This window comes from Arachis hypogaea, chromosome 7 (genome assembly GCF_003086295.3).
Source record: "Arachis hypogaea cultivar Tifrunner chromosome 7, arahy.Tifrunner.gnm2.J5K5, whole genome shotgun sequence".
Lineage (NCBI taxonomy): Eukaryota > Viridiplantae > Streptophyta > Magnoliopsida > Fabales > Fabaceae > Arachis > Arachis hypogaea.
The window spans coordinates 1,637,106-1,659,523 of record NC_092042.1 but is presented as its reverse complement, the minus strand read 5'-3'; the positions used below and the strand labels follow the sequence as shown (position 1 = coordinate 1,659,523).

Sequence of the window (22,418 nt, the reverse complement as noted above, 5' to 3'; positions counted from 1 at the left end):
ATAGCATACAAAAAACATTACCATATCAACCAATACTATATACATTATACAATGAGTGCTAATGTTTTCAAGACTAAGAACTAACATAAACTTCCATGTATTAGACTAAAGAGAGCAATCTGCACATCATTGTTTTCAATCCATGAAGGAAGAAGTTAGAAGTTTAGAACCATATTTGACTTGAATGTGTATAGGAACAATTATACCTAAGAAAGGAGTCTAATAATGCAGGACCTATGTACCTGAGTTAACCAAAACTACCACTCCTACTGTCAGAACAAGATTGTGAGAATGGGAGCTTTCTTTTGCGTGATTCAGTAGTTTTTGCTTGCGTTACTCGTGAAATAGGGAAATCATCATCATCATGGTCGCTGTCACTGATCTCAATGATATTTTGCAATTTGGATCCTCCCTCAGCTGCATCAAAGGTATGGAAATTGAAGAATTCTAAATTGAATAATCAAATGAAATATATATCTATATTAATTGCAACATTTTTTAGGTAATATCAATCTCAAGCTCAAGCATTTCATGTAATTGAAAGTCTATGGTATAAGAATAATGCATTCAACAAGTTTGGATAACATATACAATAGGAAACTCTGTGATCTCGCTTGTATAAATTGATCAATTTACTTATCTACTCAACAATGGTAAAGAAAATTTCAACAATACTATTTTAGAATTTTCTGATACTCACAAATCTCATGTAATTAAGATTTTCCTAATCAAGACAAGAAGGGAACATCAAAGAGAGTAAATTGGAACAATATTCTATTTACATAGCACAAATAATCAACCTTATCCTATTCACATAATTTTGTTTGGTAAACTCTTGGTAGTTATGAACTTAATACTTGTGGAAGCACCAACCTGATAAACTTCAATAAGCACTATGACAATTTGATTTCAAAGTAAATTGAATTCTGTATTGAATTTATGTTGTCAATTTGTGTCATATAGTAAAATCACTAGAAGAAATTTCCCCATTCTTTCAAAAGTTATTTAAAATATATATAAAAGAGAACATGTTCTGTTAATGCAGCTTCCAAAATACTAGTTCAATGTGTTGAGACTAATATATTGCTCTTAAGACTCAATCAAACATAATCATGACCTACACACCTAAAAACCTGACAAAATTATGTAATTAATGCAAAGATCACTATAAAGTAATATTTTCAGAGTACTACCAATAAAAAAAATGGACATTACTAATTGATTTAGTCATAAGAGAATTTGAAGTAGAATTTCAATACCAGCTGCAGCACCATAAGATTGATGAAAATCTTTGTGTTGCAAAGGTAGAGAACCATCATTAACATCATCATTGAACTCCTTCACTTCTTCTTTGACTTTAGAAGGAAAACCAGGATCATCAGCTTCATTAATATCATGCTCTCCATCAAAAGAAGCATTACTCATCAAAAACTTTGCACTTTCCTCCAATTTCACAACCCTATCAAGCAATTCCACAAACTTAAAATCAGCCTTCAATTTCTCGTCCACCAACTTCCAATTCTTATCATTCAACTCAGCAATGGTATCCAAATTATTCTTCTTTTCAGCCTCTAACTCAGCCACTTTCTTCCTCAATTCATCAATAGCATTGCCATCAACCTCACATTTCTTCTTCAACTCCAACAACTTAAGATTCTCGCACTCTAACTCTTTGTTCTTCTTCCTCAAATTCTCAATGGTTGCCTTGTCCAACCCACTTTCCTTCACTCCTTTAAACAACGTCTCATAAAGCCCCTGTACCTTCTCACACTGTTGCTCTTTCTTCTTCAATTTATCCTCAGCATCAATCCTTGCTAGACTCTGAAGCTGAAACTTCTCTTCAAGTTGACCAGCCTTGGTTTTAAGTTTTTCCTCTCTTTCTACCAAAACCTCTTCAACTCTGTCATAATCCTCTTTTTGCCACTTAACTCGAAGAATTTGAATGAGCTCAGGAATGCTCATCGTCTCCAAGCTTTTGTTACTGGTTGATGAGAGAACGGGGGGTGACCCAGGTTCGGTTTTTGGTTGAATTGACATAACAAGGGCAAAAAATTCGAACTTTGGAGAAAAAGGAAAGTGGGGTTCGAAAAAGTTATTGCCTTTTCGGTTTCTGAAGCTGAAAAAATTGGAGCAATGTCACTGTGAACGAGGAACAGAGGAAGATGAAGAGAAGAAGCATGCTTTTCTTCTTTTGTAACAGTGAATAGTGAAATTGTAACCGGTCTGCACTTTGAAACTTGGAAGGGAAGTGTATGAAAATTAATGTTTGATTGATTGTTTGGGAACTCAGAAGACATTTCTGTAATTAAATGCAAGGAGGGTAGAGTTGGAACTACAATGCAAAATGAAGTAGGATAAGAAAATTGAGAAAATTTCTTATATACACTCTAGATAGTAGATGTCAAAGAAATTTCTTTTCTCTAGGTTAATTTATTATCATAAAATAATTAAAGAAAAAGAGATAAAAAAAATTGAATGAATTGTTGTTAAACAATAAATACTAGATAATAGAATCTCTCAAAAATTGAATGAATTTCTATTGTTTAGAATTTAGATTGAAAAAACAAAAAAGATGGTCAATGATAATACTAAAAAAATTTATACTCTCTGTAACGTATAGTACTTTTTTCTTCTACGAAAAATATTTAATAACTAAAAAAAATTAGTTAAAAATAATTATAATTTATTTTATTTAATATTTATTAATTATTGTAATAATTAATAAATATTAAATAAGACAAGTTTTGACAATTTTTTGGTCTTCTTAATATTATTCTTTCTCCTAAATATGTTCAATATTTTAGATATTTATAACTAACTAAAGATTAGATTAAACTCCTAACTTAATACATAGTTACAAAAATAGGTTCACTATCATAAAATAAAATGAAATATGAATATATATTCTAGTAAAATTTACATTCAAAACTTTAATTCTACTTAATCAATTTTAAATACTTAAAACTTTCTAAACAACATTTTTTATACTAGTTATCTATATAGTCAATCACAGCATTTTTATTCGTATTCAACTCTAATAATTCAGCAACAGATAACAACTTAAAAGGCAACATATTATGGTGATGTCCTCTTTTATTAACTATTCGAGTTTTATCCATATTAAATTTTATTGGGAGTGGATCTTTTTTTAGAAAAAAAAATTTGATGGTATTAATTATAATTTTTTATTTTTTATTTTTTTATATTTAATTTTAGTTTTACTTATAAAATTAATAATAAAAGATGATACTATATTTTTCTAAATATTAAAAAAAATTGAAAAGAATCCATTTTTAATTTTATTAACTACTTGAGTTTTATCTCATTAAATTTTATTAGAAAAAATTTTAATGAAGATTTTGATTCTCTAAAATTTTAATTTTACTTTAAAAAATAAAATATGATCTTTTATTCTTTTAACAAAATACATCTACCGCATCTTAATCTCAAAGGTCCTCTATTAAATAATTTTTTTATATTTTTTGTTTTTTTTATATTTTATTTTCATGTCTCGTCAATGTTAGAAAGTAGAAACACAATCTGACCTAAGCCAAAACAAAATCCATGCTAATCCACATCCACATTATATACGCTATTTCAATCCTCATAATTACTACTAATCATACCTATTCAATCCTGAAACTTTAAGAACAACACATTCATTACTTTATCTTTTATAATATTTATACTTATCTATAGATATCTGCAGAAGTAAATCACCATTTATTTTTCTATATTTTTCTTCTGGTCATATATATCTTTTAATTGGGCAAAACTCATACCGACCTATAAATCGAAATAACACCTTTTTTCCCACAACATATTTTAAAATAACAAAACAATTATCATGCAAACAATCAAAATGTGAAAACATTCTTCAATTATGTTCATCTAAAACACTTCAAATATTGAAAACTGTTCCCAAAATAGCAGACATGTTATATCTGACCTGGTTAAACTAAGACCACAAGTCTACCAAAGTATTACAATCAAAACCCATCCAATACCATATATTTAAACAGAGACAAAAAATACATTCTTTCACATAGAAGTATAGAACAAACATCAAAAGACTACCACATCTTTACTCTCACTCTCTTGATCCTGATCATCATCAACCAGCTGACCATTAATCACAACCTTGCATGGATCCATGACAGCAAAGTCCAATATCGACGCAATAAGGGTTCGTTTGGAAACTCCAAAAGCTATTTTTTTTTTTTTTGACTTATAAAAAGTTGTTATTAATAAAATCCTTATATTCAGTCAGTTTGACCCTAAACCTCGCCTGCTCCCTGGTTTCTGATCCATGGTTGTCCTTGTCAGTCTCCAAACTCTTCTTCTCCATCGTCAACTCCATCACTTTTGTCTGCAACTCGACTTTATCTTCTTCTAATTTTTTCTCCTTTTCCTCTAATTGTAACATCTTCTCCGTCAAACCTTTCATTTTTTCATCTTTCAATTCTATCTGTTCTAAAGCAACCCGGAGTTTCTTCTCTTTTTCTAGATTCTCCTGCATAAGTTTTTCCATACTTTTCTTGTCAAAAGTAGCACTTGCATGTTTCAATTCTTGAGTTCGACCAATAGATAACAATCGACCTCCAATAACCTACAAAAAAAAGAAAAAATCAATTGCCTTTATAGTCTCATTAAAATAACATAATAAATAATTTAATACATTATAAACAAAATTTACCTGTAAGTATTGAGCTATACCAATATCATCCACATCATGAACTAATTTTACATCAGTAGAACATTGTCCATACTCATCAGCCATTAACATAAAAGGAAAGTGCTCACTCCACATGGATAAAGGATCAATATTTCTCTTGTACCCATGAAGTTCTTTTTTATTTTTGATAAATTTTTCTATCTCTCCCAAACCAATCTTTTTTCCCGCAACTTTAAAGTTGATCAGATCTACAATTTTATCCTTCTGAGTATCAATCTCCGCTCTTTTTCTTTTCAAGCTAAAATTTTCCTTGCGAGCAATAGGCTGATCCTCTATTTTCTCATCATTCAACTCAGTAATGGTATCCAAATTATTCTTCTTTTCAGCCTCTAACTCAGCCACTTTCTTCCTTAATTCATCGACAGCATTGCCATCAACTTCACATTTGTTCTTCAACTCCAACAACTTACGATTCTCGCACTCTAACTCCTTGTTCTTCTTCCTCAAGTTCTCAATGGTTTCCTTGTCCAACCCACTTTCCTTCACTTCCTTAAACAACGTCTCATAAAGCCCTTGTACCTTCTCAGCATCAATCGTAGCTAGACTCTGGACCTGAAACTTCTCTTCAAGTTGACCAACCTTGGTTTTAAGTTTTTCCTCTCTTGCTACCAAAACCTTTTCAACTCTGTCATAATCCTCTTTTTGCCACTTAACTCGAAGAATTTGAATGAGCTCAGGAATGCTCATCGTCTCCAAGCTTTGGTTACTGGTTGATGAGAGAAAAGGGGGTGACCCAGGTTCGGTTTTTGGTTGAATTGACATGATAAGGGCAAAAGATTCGAACTTTGAAGAAAACGGGAAGTGGGGTTCGAAAAAGTTATTGCCTTTTCTTTGTCTGAAGCTGAAAAAATGGGAGAAATGTCACTGAGAATGAGGAACAGAGAAACATGAAGAGAAGAAGCATGCTTTTCTTCTTTTGTAAGAGTGAATAGTGAAGTTGTTACCGGTCTGCACTTTGAAACTTGGAACGGCAGTGTATGAAAATTAATGTTTGATTTTTTGGGAACTCAGAAGACATTTCTGTAATTAAATGCAAGGAGGGTAGAGTTGGAACTACAATGCAAAATGAAGTAGCATAAGAAAATTGAGAAAATTGAGAAAATTGAGAAATAATTAAAGGAAAAGAGATAAAAAAAAATGAATGAATTGTTGTTAAACAATAGATGATAGAATCTCTGAAAAAGTTGAATGAGTTTCTATTGTTTAGAATTTAGATTGAGAAAAAATAATAAAAATGGGGTGGTCAATGATAATACTAAAAAAATTTATATTAAATATCTTTTTTTCCTCTAGATATGTTCAATATTTGTAACTAATTAAGATTAGATTAAGCTCCTAAAATAATACATAGTTATACTCTAGTAAAATTTTTACATTCAAAACTTTTATTCCTTAACTTGAGAACTTGTGCTAATAAAATTACATTTTATTCTGCTAATGTGTGTGTGCATGTATATATAGTGAAGATCATGGGAGGAATTTGGTGCTTGTTGGTGACTGGTGAGTGATAAGTGATAGGAATCAAATCCAAATCATATTTTCTTACGGATAAGCCAAAGGATTCAGCCATGTCAAGTTCTTCAGGTTTGTTCCCATTAGGCACCACCTTCCAATCAAAATGGAAAAGCAAACATGCAAGCGTGAATTCAACATTAACAGCCCCAAATGTGATCCCTTGACAAATCCTTCTTCCACCACTAAATGCTATAAACTTGTATTCTGAATCTTTGTAATCATCTGATGAGTTATCATCATCATCAATGAAAATGAAAATACTAAAAAATGAGTGATCTTAAGGGAACTCTATTACATGCAAGGTTTCATATTCAAAAGAATACTAATCAATGATTGCTTTGACAAAACTATAAAAGCTTGAAGAGAAAAAATCATACGAGTGTCATGACATCAATTTAATTTTTGCATGATTTTTGAACTGAAACATACTAACCAAAATGATTGCTTTGACAACACTGTCAGATAAGGGATATTGGAGATCATTCTGCTTTTGAAGCCTTAAAAGAATATCAACAAGATCTTCTCCTCCTCCACCACCAACTGTAATTTTGTCCCTAGGATCTGTCACAATGTTCTCAAGTATCCAATCCACTTCTCCGTGAAGCTTGTCATTTTTTTCCTGAACCCGGTAAGAAACCTCAAGAACTCCAATGGAAGGATACAGATCAACAACAGAGAACTCTGAAACTGCCTCCATGACATCCTTCATGAATTCTATATACACTTCTTGATATCACGAGTGTTCATCAGAGCTTTGGCCGTGTCAGCTGAAGATACCACCATGCAGGAAAGCTCACCAAGCTGAATATGCATGAGGACCATATTGCTTTGCCAATCTTGTAAATGTTACCTATGAGAGGTAGTTTTCTTGGTCCTGGTGGCAATTTTGAGTTTGATGAGTTCTTAGCTTTTGATGTCCAAAAGATGGTGAATAACATAAACAACAAGATGAAGAAAGGGAGGACCATGGAAATGGAAACCTGAAGCTCCAACCCCATGCTAGTGATGATGATTATCAGAAGATGCAAAAGATTAGATGAAGAGTGGTTTTGTGTGGTACTCACACTCTATCTAATAACATGGTATGTATCAACTTGGTACGCCAAACAAATCAAATAATACATCTCTGATAAGTTAAAATTTAGTTTTTTTTTTAAGGTTTCTACAGTATATTTTAGTCTGATAGGATAATGTCTAATGTGTCCTGAATTGGAACTCCATTTAAATTGGTTTTAAGAATTTTAGATTAAATACTTTATATCTCTAATAAATTTTTATTATTCTCCTCAGATAAATTGGACATCTATCACTTAAAAGAAATTAATATTTATGATGATAAGGACAATGAAAAGAAAAGGACCTTGGCATCTTGAGAGAATTTTCATTCGTGCAGCCTTCGTTAGTGAATGGTTCAAGTAATGAAGAACTCGATGATCACCGAGAAGATGAAAAGAAACAGAGTAAAGCGAAGAGCAACTCTGCAAAGAGAAGCTCAGAATAAAAATAACAAATTTAACTAGAAATTTCAAATGGCTTCCCAACTGAAAGCATTTTTGTTTTTTACACTATATGGTTAATTAATTGATAATTAATTAATAAATCATTTAAAATGATATTATTTTAAATTCAACTTTTTTTAGCTGGATTAAGTTTGAGTTTTATCATTTAGTTATTTTAAGATTGTAATTATCTTTAGTTAGAATTGTAATTGATATATGCATAGTTGTCTGAATCGATCTGGTTCAGCTGGCAAGTCACCGATTGAACTGATTAATTTGGTTTTATTTAAATAAAAATATAAAATAATAAAAAATTTAAAACTAAAATTTAAAATACATGTCTTCATTCACATTTGAACAACAATCAATTTTCAAATTCTAAAAATACCTAATACAAAAATAAACATAAAATTAGTCATTAGTATTACAATATTTAACACAATAAAAATAACAATTCATAAACTATGTCAAGGATTATTTTCAAAATCTTCATATGATGCTTCTTGGGATGATGGGGTTTTTGATGAAGCCATCTTAAAATTTCATTAAAAAAAAATATTCAATCAACTAAGTAACTAATAGCAAAATAAACAAGCATCATTCCCAAAATTCATAATCAGCGAAACCAATTCAACAATTAATAAAACCATTGCATATTCAACAATTAAACCATATTATATAATCAACAAAACCCTTGCATATTCATAAACCAATTCAAAAACCAAATCAACATTTCAATTAAAAAATTGCCATATGTATTTCTAATCAGCTCATAAACCAATCAATAATAATATTCACAGCAATAACATCAAAGAATCAACTTGAAAAATAAATTGAAAAAAAAAATTAAATGCTCACCTGTTGTTGCAGAGGCAGAATGTGGACGACGAGAAGCAGTTCAGGCTGCAACAACCACGGAAGCGAGGCGAGGGAGAGATGGAGGCTCGGCGCTGTGAGCGCGAGCACTCACCAGTAAGCACAGTTGCAGGAAGAGAGGCAAGACGCGAGCAGTGGAGCACACCAGGCGTTTGGCTTCTGTGATGGCGTAGGACGACGACCCGCTACACGGCTGCAGGAAGCACTGCTCGAGCACTCACCGGCGGGCGCGTGAGATGCGTGCGGCGGAGCACACAGCACAGACGGAAGAGAAATGCGAGAGGCGACTCGCGAGCATACGATGCGGATGATCCTATTAGAGGCACGGCGACGGCGGCGAGCGTGCGGTGGCGGTGAACTGAGGTGAGCTGCCAGCGCCGTGCCTCTGTGTGGTGTGCCGTTTTCGAAATTGAGAATGAGAGAGCTGGGTTTCTTCTTTTGTTTTTTTAACGTCAAACCAGTCGTTTAATTTTTAAACCGGTTCGTATTTCTCAAACCTAATAGTTCACCGGCTTTTGCAAAACCCAAACGAGTTAAACCGGATTCACCGGATTTGTTTTTTATCCGATTTCTCAGACCAAACATCTGGACCGGTCCGATTTTTTCAATTATAGCGATATATCTATATATAATAATCTCTAACATAATTCATTTAAATTTAGCTAATTTTTTCATTCAAAACGTTTTTAATAATCTCCTAACATATTTTTATGAAGTTTTTTTTATGTATTTTTATTTAAAACTTGTCACCTTAATTAAACAATAAATTTTTAAGTACAGCATAAAAGTGTCTCAAATGTTATTTATCAAAATTCTTAGTTGGTAATTAGTATCCATGCAAAGATAAATTACCAAACATCTTTTTAACTACTTACTAATTATTATTATTCAAGTGGCAAATGATGATGTGAAATGGGAACCACAAATAAATCATTTTTCCTTCTCATAGTAATGCCAAAATCTTCTATCATGTCCAAATTCTCATGACTAACTCCAAAGGGAAGATCCCAATCAAAATAGTATAGCAATTGTGCAAGTGGAAGTTCAATGTTTGGTAGAGCAAATAACATGCCAGGACACATTCTCTTTCCTGCACCAAATGGGATGAATTCAAAATGGGATCCTTTGTAGTCAATTTCACTATCCAAGAACCTCTCAGGATAGAATTTCTCTGCTTCATTCCAATACTTGGGATCTCTTCCAATTGCCCATGAATTCACAAGCACTTGGGTTCCTGCTGGTATTGTGTATCCATTGATCTCACAAGTTTCTCGACATTCTCTTGGAAGTAAAGCACCACCTGGAGGATGTAGTCTCATACTTTCTTTAATAATTGCTTTTAGAAATTGAAGTTCCCCAAGATCATTCTCGTCCACATAATCTATTTTTTGCACGAACATAATACAAAAAATAAATCATTAAAAATACATCCGAATAATTTTATCACATTTTACGCTATAAAATAATTTGATAGTATTTTTGTTGATAACAAAATTCGAAAATATTTTTGTTAACACAAAGATCATTCAAATGTATTTTTTTGTGATTTACCCTAATATAAATATTACATAAATATTTAAAGAATAATATTATATAAAAAAAAAAAGAAATAATAAAAAAAAATTCTTCTTATACCATCAACAATGTATAAAAAATATAAAAAAAAAATTATGTAAATATTATTTTTTAGGAGTTTTCTACCTCCTACCACAATAGATAGAAAAAATAAACATAGAATATTTATGTACAACCTTTGTTACCGAAAACTTCTCTAATTTCTGCTTGTGCCTTTTTTAGCACTCTTGGATTTTTTAGCATCTCTGAAAAAACCCATTCCATAGTTGAAGATGATGTCTCACTCCCAGCAAGTAGCATGTCCTGCAATAATAATAGAGTAACAACAATTAAGAGAAAATAAAGCACTATACGCTTATTATTAAGGATTCACATCACCTCCCATATATTAATCATGAAGTGCCAAGATCATAAGTGTAGAATAATAAAACCTTAGTAATATCTAACCTAAGCATAATATACCGAATAAAAAATATTATATATACACAAAATTAACTATTTATATTTAATATATATTATTTTATATATTTTTATTTTAAGTAGATTTTTTAATAATGACATATTCACGTAAAAATCACATTCTAAACAACAAATAAATAAATTGATATATTTAACTAAATATATTTAAACGAATTATAATTTACAATATAATTTTTAAGTGAAAATTTAGGACAGTCAAATTCAGATAAAATTGATAATTAAGAACCTTTAAATAATTTAAATTATTTAACTAATAACTCTCACTTATCAACTTTACTGATTTAAACGGTATCTGAATTTTGACCCTTAATTTCAAGTGAAGATATCATTATTATTGAAGTATCCATCTATATACTGATTTGGACATTTAATTTGGCCATAAATCGTACCTGAAGAAGAGCTTTAACATTGTTTCTTGAGAATTGAAATTCAGGGGTGCCGTTATCTGCTTCGAGGCTCAAAAGAAAAGAGAGAAGAGTACCATCTGCATTAATAGTCTTGGATTTTGCTGCAGCGATTATATCATCAAGAATTCTATCACTTGTTCTATGCATATCCTCCAATTCACGCATGGCTCCGTTAATCCTATGCAGCCACTTTTGGGAAGGGAAGATGTTACTAACATTGAAATTCTCATTCGTTCTCAAAATTCTCTTCATGTAAGAAATAAACGCTTCCTGGTCACTGCTTTTTGAACCCAACGTCGCCTTCGCAGTAATGCTATACGTCAAATTGAGAAGCGCATCGCTAAGATTGATAACAGAACCGATGTTTCTAGAAACAAATCTTACTAATCTAGAAACTTCTTCGTTTCTTATGGATTGAAACGATCGCACGCGCTTTGCGCTGAGCAATTCTTGCGTGCAAATTCTTCTTATGCGCTTCCAGTATTCTCCATAGGGTGAAAGCGTGAAGGTGATGTAACCGTAAGTTACAGCTTCGGCGGCGACGATTTGAGGCCGTTGAGCGAAGGCGGTGTCGTGAGTTTTGAAGATCTGTTTCGAGATCTCCGGGGAAGAAATAACGATGACTGATGTCTCTCCGAGCTGAATATGCATCAAGGAGCCATGTTTCTTGGATAACTCTGTTAGGCGGCGGTGTGGAAGACCACCGAGGAGATGGTGTAAGCTGCCGAAAATTGGAAGCTTCCATGGCCCTGGTGGAAGATTCTTTGAGGAGGCTTTGCGGTTAGTTTTGATGAGTCTCTTTCTCAATTTTAGGATCAAAGATATTGAAATGATGATGATAAGACTTAGCACCATGGGAGATGATGAGAAACGAAACTCCATGGCAGAATACAATATTCGAATTCTGTAAATAAAAAAATTAGAACAAAATCTTAAATTCTAAAAATAAAACAAAAATATTATAATTTAAATTTAAATAATATTGGATATAATATGATTAATTAAAATAATTTAATTACATTCACTATACTTACTCTCTTAATTCATGTTTGCCCTTGAAGCTTCTTACAACTGAGTACCGATTCAAGCTCACACCACCACCCCTCCCACTAACAACACATATACAGAAGATGATAAAATGGCTAGCAATTAGCGTCCTTTCTTTTCTTTTCTTTTTTAAATAGAGAAATATAGATAACTAACAATATTTTTGAACAATGTGTGAATAATATAAATTAATAGAGTTAAAAGAGTAAATTAATCTTAAATTTAATTAATAACATTAAATTAGGTTATAGGTTAGGGTATAATATATTTTTATTTGATTAATAATTATTCATATTATGATGGTCATTATTTATCTATCACTCCTTTTTAAATTAATTTCCTACTAAAATATCTTCGGCCAATCTTTTTATTTAATAACAATACAACGCTCTTTCGTCATCTTGTAATTATTATATTTCAAAAAGTCTTCTCCTAATTTTGTTGATCAAAACAACAGGTTTGGAATAAATCCTAACAGTTGTTTTTTTTATATTTACTATTTTTATTATTTTAATTTTTTAAATTTAAAATTTATTAAATTAATTTTTGATATTTAACTCTAAATATTATATTAATCTTTAAATTCTTTTTTCATGCTGTATTTGTTTTATTTTGTCACTTAAACAATAAAAAAATAAGAAAACAAATACAAATTTATATGATGTACGAATTATTTTATCTTATTTTATTTTTTAAAATAGTATTACTTTTACTTTATTTAAAATCTAAAATGACGTTTAATCCGTATCTAGTATGATTAGTCATAATTAACATTTCGTTCGTTAACTTATCGTCACAAAAAAACAATCTAAAAACTAATATAATGTCTAAAATTAAATAAATAAATATAAAAAATTAGTATAATAAATTTTAAATATAAAAAATTAAAATAATAAAATTTGTAAATTTTAGAGATCATTATAAAAATTTAATCATACTTTTATTTTAACATATTCAACTTACGTCACAAAAGAAGAAATATATATATATACACGCACACTAAATTAAATTAATTAAATTATTGTAAAATAAATAAATAAATAAATAAAAAATAAGAAATATAAAAATAAAAACTTTATAATATTTTTTAATACGTGCGTGTTTCTCGAGCTTTTTTCCAACATCATTAATATTTAGTCCGCCTTAAAAACTGAAACCGCCCAAATTAATTAAGATAGTTGAAAAAAATCCGAAAATCATTAAATTATACACTTTTCATATCATAACACTCTCCTATCGTATCAATAATAATTAATTAAATTTTATTAGATAGATAATAGTTTTTGTAAACAATATAAATAATAAATTTTAAAATATCTAATAAAATAAAAAAATACTTTATTTTTAAATTATTTTTTAAATCTTAATATTAGAATAATTATTTACATACCTGATAAATTAAACATTCAGTTATTGTTAATTGTACATAAATAAATTGAATAAAAAAATTTATTCAATTAAAAATAATAAATAAAATTATCTAAATATCTATTAAATTAAATATTTAATATATATATTATTTATATTATTTAATATTTTTATTATCTATGTATCCTTTTTCTAATTATATTAGTTCAGGTGATGTCAAATCCCAACTAAATTTATCCATTGCAAGTCAAAAATCACAGTTGTACGGGAGTGGATCCTCTCCAGTGGAAAAAAAAATTGAATGATATCCAGTAGAAGATTTCACCATTCAATATATTTTCTCTCTTATTTATTACTGGTCCCACTTGGATCTCACCATTCAATATATTCTCTCTTATTTATTACTGGTCCCACTTGTAAAATTAAAGGTGGGAGATTACACTTTATTCTCTCCGGTGACAAAAAGAATAGAGAAGATCTATTTCCCAGTTATACATAGCTCACCTTTGGTTAATTTTGTTATTCTTAGGGACGGCTCTTTATTGCCAACAAATATATTTATTGTCATCAAAAGTTTTTTTTCGAACAGATAAAATAGATAGCTATCATTCATGAATAGAACTCATAATATTAAAAAAGGCCAAATTATAGATATGAAGAGATGCTTTTTACATTTATATTGAATTTGGATAGATAAAAATTAATTGAGCCAATTCATACGCTACTTTATTATCAAATTTCATAACATAAAAAAATAAAATTGATCTAAAAAAGTTAGAATAATAAAAACAATCAGCAATAAAATTACTAAAACAATTTTTATCATATTTGCTGTTTTTTATAGCATTGATCACCTGAATATTATTATTTTCTAGAATTACTTCAAAAATGTAACATTTATGAATTAGTTTAAGACCTATTATACACGTATACACTTCAATTTCAAAAGATAGGAGTGACAATTTCATGTTCCACGTAGCCGCTACAGCAATCTTTCCACACTAATCTCGAATAACTGTTCTTATCATAATTGATTCTTCTCCTCCTTTACTTGCATCGATATTAATTTTTCACAGATTAGGTGGTAGGTATTTCCAATTCTCAACACTTAAAGTTTTAAGAAATAGTTGGTGAGTGAAATTGAACTCTAAGTTCTAGTCTATCCAGATTTTTTAAAAATATTTATTGGCTTTTAACATCTTTTGTACTGTCTCTTGAGGAGTTCTCTACTTATCTTCGAATACTACTTCATTTCAGGTTTTTTCAGAGGACAGCTAAGTTATAGCAAAGGAGACTTTAATTTACATGGCTAGTGATGGATCATCTGATTCAGTACAAGAGAGAATTGGCACGGATGAAAAGTGTCATCACCACTAGGGAGTTGCAGAACCAGAACGCACGAACAATACCACACTCCAGAATAAAAAATTTATTAATATTTAATAACCACTAACGTCCCAAAAAGTAAACTGCTTTTATACGTATATCATACGCATCTTTTTATATGTATATACTTAATAGGGAAAGTATAGGGAAAGTATGAGAAGCCAATGAAATATTTATACAATGTGTACAATGGAGGTTTATGGAGTATTTGAGATATAATTATTAGTGTTACACTTTTTTATTAGCTGAAGCTTTTGGGATGAGTGGTATCATGACATGGTATTAAAGCGCTAGATTCGAAAGGTCAAGAGTTCGATTCTTGGTGAACCCAAAAATTAAATTAATTTTTCGAGAAGATGTTTATTATCACTTGTACTCGGATGGTTATTCTAAATAGTATAGGGGATGTTTATTTCATAACTCAATAGCCATTGTACACATTGTATAAATAGTCCATTGTCTCCCTAGCGGGATCCGTCTTAATATGATACAATAAAATAAAAATAATTATAGTTTAGTAATTAAAGAGTATATAGTTAGAGAATATAATCTGAAAATATCAGATTTAATTTTTTATTTTAATTTAAATTTTAATTTTTAAGACTAACAAACACACAAACTAAACCAAATCAGTAGTTTTGCATTTCAATTCAGTCTAATTTAATAATAATGGTAATATATAGGATCAGAAGACATTATTGTCATTTTAATAAGCAAAATTATATATATCATATTCTCATGTAAATTAATTTTTATTGATTTAATAGTTCAATTAATTACGATCATATATCTATAATAAAGACTATTATATTTTACACTAACTTTTTTTAAAATTTAATATTAATAAGATTGTAATCTATTAGTTTATTTTCGTAGGTATATTTTAAACTTTTCACAGTATCAAGTTCTTACTAATTAATAAAAAATATGTCAAATAACACTGAATTTAATATTAAATTTCATAAACATAAACTTCGGTGTATAAATTTCTAATCCAAGAATAAATTTGTAAAAAACGTTACTCTAATAAAAATATAATTATTCAAAACTTGCACTGTTGTCATTTAATAGTAATAACTTATACATGACAAAAATTGATTACAAACTATTTGATTGTTTAATATGTTTTCTTAAGTATATTTGACAAAATATCTAATAAGTCATAATGATATTTTTATGTGAAGATATTTTTACAAGAGTATCTCTCTCTAACTAAGAAATTTAAAAATAGTGGAAACTCAAGTGCAGTCAATTTCACGTGAAGTTGATAATTGAGAATCGTTAGATGATTTGATTGATTTGACTAAATTTTTATCTAACAACTATCAACTATTAACTTCACGTAAAATCGGTTGCACATGAATTTTCACTTTTGATAATAGATTTATTCAAGTGGCACATTATGGTGGACCATAGGAATCACAAATAGCTCATTTTTCCTTCTCATAGTACTGCCTAAATCTTCAGTCATGTCAAAATTCTTATGACTAATTCCCAAGGGAAGTTCCCAATCAAAATAATACAATAATTGTGCAAGTGGAAGTTCAATATTAGGTTCAGCAAATGAAATGCCAGGACACATTCTCTTCCCTGCACCAAATGGGATGAATTCAAAATGGGATCCTTTGTAATCAATTTCACTATCCAAGAATCTCTCAGGATAGAATCTCTCTGCTTCACTCCAATATTTGGGATCTCTTCCAATTGCCCATGCATTTACAAACACTTGAGTTCCAACTGGTATTGTGTATCCATTGATCTCACAATATTTAAGGCACTCTTTTGGAAGTAACACAGGAGTTGGAGGGTGTAGTCTCATACTTTCTTTAATCACTGCTTTTAGAAATTTCAATTCTTCAAGATCCATCTCATCAACAAAATCTATATGGCACAAATACGAATACAAATATTAAATATAATATAGTATGATAAATAAATATAAAAAATTTTATTATACAAAAATGAGTTTAATTTTTATGTAGTATTAATATAAAAGAGGTTTATAAAAAGGTGTAGTCTATGGTGGCCACAAATTTTGGTACCTATGGTGGTTATGGACTTTACAAAATCATATTTTCAACCAAATAAAATGAAAAATTGAAGCACGTTTTAGTTTTATTAATAAATAATGACATGTTTATGAGTGTAAATAAAAAAATTAGACCATTTATCATATTTTTTGACAAAAAAATGATCTATCGTTTTCTCTCGTCGTCGGAAATGAAATCGCTACCAATGCCCAAAATTTATAAAATGATAGTATCTAAAAATACTTACGTTGCATTAATTTTTTTTCTCACGTTAATAAATAATTATTTATATCTTTTATTTTTAATTAAAATAATCATTTTATTCTGCAATAAAAATTTTGAAGTCTAAAGTTACTGTTATTAATTAAATTTTAATATTAGTAAAGTGAAATTTAAAATTATTAATTACAAAAAAGAAAAGTATAAGTAGATAACGAAAATATTAATGCAATGTAAGTATTTTTAGATACTATCATTTTTTAAATTTTGGACATTGGTAGCGACTTCATTTCCGACGACGAGAGAAAACGATAGATCATTTTTTTTGTCAAGAAATATGATAAATGGTATAATTTTTTTCTTTTATTTACACTCATAAACATATCATTATTTATTAATAGAACTAAAACGTGTTTCAATTTTTTATTTTATTTAGTTGAAAATATCATTTTGTGAAGTTGATAACCACCATAGGCACTAAAACTTGTGGCCACCATAGACTACACCTTATAAAAATAACTAATTGTGTATTATTATATCAATAAAAATAAGGGATAAATATTGTTTTAGTCTCTAAGGGTCAGAATCGAAATCGTCTCCAACGTAATTTTTTATTTAGAATCATCCTTAACATTTTTTTTTATTAAAATCGTCATTTTAACCTTTTCTGGACAAAAATACCCTCCACCAGCACCTTTACCTCCACCACCACCACCACCAACACCTCCACCACCAAGAATAACAACATCAATGAAATCAACACAAATTCAACAAATCAAGGAATTAGAAATTCAACAAATCAACACAAATTCAACAACCAAATCAACACACAATAACAATAAAATCAGAAAACAACAAATTAAAATCAAAATTAAAAGTAAAAGTAGAAGCAATCACAGAAGCACAAGAAGCAGAAGCAGAAACTCAAACAGAACAAACAGAAGCAGAAAGCAGAGGCCAAAACAAGAAGCAGAAGCAAGAAGAAGAAGCAGATGCAGAAGTCGAAGCAGAACCATCGGCAGCTCGTGGGCGACGGCGGCTGGGCAGATTGGCGGTGGTAGGAACCCAGCTCAGTCTTAGATCCATCTCTCTCCTTCGCGCGTCACCCTCCTCGCGTGAGGCTCCCCTTTCCGGCGACGCAGTAGTCACAGAAGCAGAAGCAGAAAGCTCTCCTTCGCCGGCGCTGTCTCCCATCTCTCCTTCACCTTCCCCCTTTCCCCTTCTCCCTCTTTCTTTCCCCTTTTTCTTTCTCCACTCCCTTGCGCCCTTCTCCTTTTCCCTTCTTCCCTGCCCCCTCGCGTGTTTTTTTTTTTTTTAATTTTATAATTTTTTTATTAATAGGGTAATTTAGAAATAAAATAAAAAATTTTATTAAAAAGAACGATTTTAATATAAAAAAATGTTAAGGATGATTCTAAATAAAAAATGACGTTAGAAACGATTTCGATTCTGATCCTCAGCATTAAAGACCGAAACAATACTTATTCCTAAAAATAACTACTTTTTAAATTTATTATTTAAAAAGTTATCTAAATACTATATAAAATATAGTCAATCTATGATGTATAGACACTAACAAGAATACGAGACACGACAAAAAACGCACCGTTATACAAATTTCAAGTTCTCATAAAACGCGGAGACATGACATATATATAAAATATAAAATAATTTTTAAATAAATTGTAATAATATTTTAATTTCTTTTTTTAATTATATAGAATATTTAAAATATTTTTATTTTAATAATTAATAATATAAACTATTTTTAAATTTATTTTAAAAATATATATTAAAAATAAGATTAAATATGTTGACATGTAATAGTATTAAGTAAATTTAATTTTTTTTATTTTTTTATTAAAACACAGTTTAACATAAAAAACATATATATTAATTGATAAATTTTAGGGTAAAAAACCCAAATGAGCTAAGGGGAACTCATTTTTACCCAAATCCGCCAAAATAAATTTTGATACATCAATCCACCAGAACACATTTTTATATAATTCGAATTAATAGGATTCGAATTAGCTTTGCACATAATTCGAATTGATTCAATTCAAATTATGACCAAATACTCTTCTCACGTAGTTCGAATCAATTAGATTCGAATTAGGCATGCAAGGTTCGAATTATATCAATTCGAATTACATGGAGTACGTGGCTTAGGGGAGTTCGAATCGAGTTGATTCGAATTACAAGTGAATTCCCTATAAAAGGAGTTCGAATTAAATTAAATTAAATTAATATTTAAATTGAATTTCCTGTAAAATTCTAATAATTTTAATATTTAAATTAAATTTTAATTTAATTTTTAATATTTAATTTTTTTTCAATTTTAAATGAATTTAGTGTTATTTCAAAGTTAAATGTGACATAATAACTAGTATATTTAAAAATTAATATAATATTTAATTTTAGTACGTAAATAAAATTGAGGGAAAAAAATTCAAATGAGCCAAAAAGAAATAAGTGTAGAAATAATAAAGAAGATAGAGAGTATAAATAATACATTATAAGATAAAGTATTATTTTAATTTTTAATATTTAAATTAATTTTTTAATTTATTTTTTAATATTTTAAATAGCCTATTTTAATTTTAAAAAATTTTAAACAGATTTAATATTATTTTACTATTAAATCTAATTTAAATAATTAATAAGAAACTTTTATATTAATAATTATTAATAGATCAATTTTATTTTTAATTTTTAAATATACTAGTTATTTTGTCACATTTAACTTTGAAATAACACTAAATTCATTTAAAATTGAAAAAAAATTTAAATATTAAAAATTAAATTAAAATTTAATTTAAATATTAAAATTATTAGAATTTTACAGAAAATTCAATTTAAATATTAATTTAATTTAATTTAATTCGAACTCCTTTTATAGGGAATTCACTTGTAATTCGAATCAACTCGATTCGAACTCCCCTAAACCACGTACTCCATGTAATTCGAATTGATATAATTCGAACCTTGCATGCCTAATTCGAATCTAATTGATTCGAACTACGTGGGAAGAGTATTTGGTCATAATTCGAATTGAATCAATTCGAATTATGTGCAAAGCTTATTGATTCGAATTATATAAAAATGTGTTCTGGTGGATTGATGTATCAAAATTTGTTTTGACGAATTTTGGTAAAAATAAGCTCTCCTTGGCTCATTTGGATTTTTTACCCTAAATTTTATATCCAAAATATATCCGATACCTATAAACACACGTAAACACAACAAATCAGTGAAATGCCGCGCTTTGTATAGTAGTCAATTCATCTAAGAGATTTTTTCATGAATATGCGGATATATACTTTACCAAAAATATTTATAAAAGAAATCAACCTTTGTTACCAAAAACTTCCCTAACTTCTGCTTGTGCTTTCTTCAGCACTCTTGGATTTTTTAGCATCTCAGAGAAAATCCATTCCACAGTTAAAGATGTAGTTTCACCTCCCGCAATTAACATGTCCTGCACCATATATATTATATGTTTTCAAAAACCTTAATAAACAAACATGAAATTAACCACATAATACACACAAATTAAACTAATTAATACTAACCTGAAGAATAGCTTTAATATTATCATTTGTCAATTGAAATTCACAAGCACCATTTTCTTTGAGTCTCAAAAGAATACACAGAAGACTACCATCTCCATCTCCATCTATCTTTGATGTTGCTTCATCAATGATATCATCAAGAACCTTATCACATGTTCTATGCATCTCCTTCACTTTACATTCCACTCCACTAATCACATGCAACCATTTCTGAGAAGGAAACAAGTTACTAACACCAAAAGCAAGTGATGAAGATGTTAAAGTTTCCTTGATGATTGAAACATATGCGTCTTGATCCTTCGTTTTCTTTCCGAATATGACTCTCGCTATGATGCTATATGACATGTTCAAGAACATCTCAGTGAGGTTGATGGATGAACCAACGTTCATGGAGACAGATCTTACTAAGCTTGAAACCTCTTCCATTCTTATGAACTTGAAGGATCTAACGCGCTTGGCGCTCAACAATTCCACCGTGCAAATCTTCCTTACCTGCTTCCAGAAGTTTCCGTATGGCGAAAACGCAAGATCTGACCAACCATAAGTTAGAGCTTCAATGGCGGGAAACTGAGGCCGTTGAGCGAAGGCGGTGTCATGGGTTTTGAAGAGCAGTTTGGCGATCTCCGGTGAAGAAATGACTATGGCTGGTGTCTCTCCGAGCTGCATGTGGATTATGGGGCCATGTTTTTTGGATAGTTTTGTTAGGCGGCGGTGTGGAAGATCGCCGATGAGATGGTGGATGCTTCCGAGAATTGGTAGCTTCCATGGGCCTGGTGGAAGATTATTACTTGATGCTCTGCCATTAGTTTTGAATCTCTTTCTTCCCAACTTGAGGATCAAAGAGATTAAGATGATAATGATAATAGGACTTTGAAGGATGATGGAGAATGATGAGAAATGAAACTCCATCATGGAAACATGTTTTAGAATTTAGCTTATGTGTAAGATATATAAAGGTGGAGACTCGCATGAAGTTGATAGTTAGGGGTGTCAAAATTTTCCGAAGTGCAAGAATCTCTGCGATAGGCACGGGACCCTAGCAAGGATTCCCATCCCATATTCGATAATTCTTCGAATTCTTGAGTTTATTTAAAGGAAAAGTCTTGGAGACTAGCAATTTTATTGCATTTTGGCCAACATGTAACCATCAGAAAAATGTGAGTCATAAGATGAAATCTCACACCAATCTCATACCATCAAATCATCATTGATGGCTAGTTGATGGCTACCAATCACAAATGTTGCTGGCCCCCTAGCATTGCTCTTATTTAAATACGCTGAATTTATTTCTAATATAGGGATTTTTTAGTAATTTCACCTATTGAAAATCCTAACCCTACCTTATTGAATGTCTTCCATTTTCTCCTACTACTCCACTTAGCGCCATTTCGAAGTCCCGACTCTACAAAAAAGTTCAATACTCCCAATCCCCATAGTTGTGTCCACAGTCACAGTCATAGCAGTATACCCCCTCACCAGTCGCTACCGGCCACTCTTCCTGCTCAGTGCTTACCCTCTTATGGACTATGATTTGTTATGTTGTATTTCTGGACTTATAATTTTAGATAAGATATGCTTGTAATAATGTTTTGTAGTTTTTTTTTTAATTTTTCACTATAATTTTCATATAAATGTTTAACATAGGGAGATGGAAAATGGGGCATCGCAAGGAACACGGAAATGCGGGGAATGGAGATGGGGACGAT

General features: G+C 30.0%; 4 protein-coding genes across 15 annotated transcripts; all 4 read right to left on the bottom strand.

Annotated features, from left to right (window-relative positions):
- Position 1: 1 nt before the first annotated feature.
- LOC112701839 (uncharacterized) lies at positions 2 to 2,351 on the bottom strand. The gene is made up of 2 exons (XM_025752619.2): positions 1,260 to 2,351; positions 2 to 417 (listed from the first exon to the last, which is right to left on the bottom strand). Exons 1-2 carry the CDS (start codon positions 2,035 to 2,037, stop codon positions 248 to 250), a joined length of 948 nt encoding a protein of 315 aa, XP_025608404.1. The 5' UTR covers positions 2,038 to 2,351; the 3' UTR covers positions 2 to 247.
- A 1,512-nt stretch (positions 2,352 to 3,863) lies between these two features.
- On the bottom strand, positions 3,864 to 9,069 carry LOC112701838 (uncharacterized). 12 transcript variants are annotated; one of them, XM_072198929.1, is made up of 7 exons: positions 8,608 to 9,043; positions 7,611 to 7,728; positions 6,684 to 7,124; positions 6,282 to 6,472; positions 5,680 to 5,788; positions 4,697 to 5,576; positions 3,864 to 4,609 (listed from the first exon to the last, which is right to left on the bottom strand). In XM_072198929.1, exons 5-7 carry the CDS (start codon positions 5,751 to 5,753, stop codon positions 4,229 to 4,231), a joined length of 1,335 nt encoding a protein of 444 aa, XP_072055030.1. In that variant the 5' UTR covers positions 5,754 to 5,788; positions 6,282 to 6,472; positions 6,684 to 7,124; positions 7,611 to 7,728; positions 8,608 to 9,043; the 3' UTR covers positions 3,864 to 4,228. The 12 variants fall into 12 exon arrangements, with proteins under 12 accessions (XP_072055030.1, XP_029143652.1, XP_072055031.1 ...); XM_029287819.2 differs by lacking the exon at positions 5,680 to 5,788 and having other exon boundaries at positions 6,282 to 6,341; XM_072198930.1 differs by lacking the exon at positions 6,282 to 6,472.
- A 323-nt stretch (positions 9,070 to 9,392) lies between these two features.
- LOC112701837 (desmethyl-deoxy-podophyllotoxin synthase) lies at positions 9,393 to 12,190 on the bottom strand. The gene is made up of 4 exons (XM_025752607.2): positions 12,122 to 12,190; positions 11,070 to 11,991; positions 10,377 to 10,503; positions 9,393 to 10,006 (listed from the first exon to the last, which is right to left on the bottom strand). Exons 2-4 carry the CDS (start codon positions 11,967 to 11,969, stop codon positions 9,510 to 9,512), a joined length of 1,524 nt encoding a protein of 507 aa, XP_025608392.1. The 5' UTR covers positions 11,970 to 11,991; positions 12,122 to 12,190; the 3' UTR covers positions 9,393 to 9,509.
- Positions 12,191 to 15,996: 3,806 nt separating this feature from the next.
- Positions 15,997 to 21,626, bottom strand: LOC112701836 (desmethyl-deoxy-podophyllotoxin synthase-like). The gene is made up of 3 exons (XM_025752606.3): positions 20,713 to 21,626; positions 20,492 to 20,618; positions 15,997 to 16,769 (listed from the first exon to the last, which is right to left on the bottom strand). The coding sequence occupies exons 1-3, from the start codon at positions 21,622 to 21,624 to the stop codon at positions 16,273 to 16,275; spliced, it is 1,536 nt and encodes a 511-aa protein (XP_025608391.3). The 5' UTR covers positions 21,625 to 21,626; the 3' UTR covers positions 15,997 to 16,272.
- Between the last annotated feature and the right edge of the window lie 792 nt (positions 21,627 to 22,418).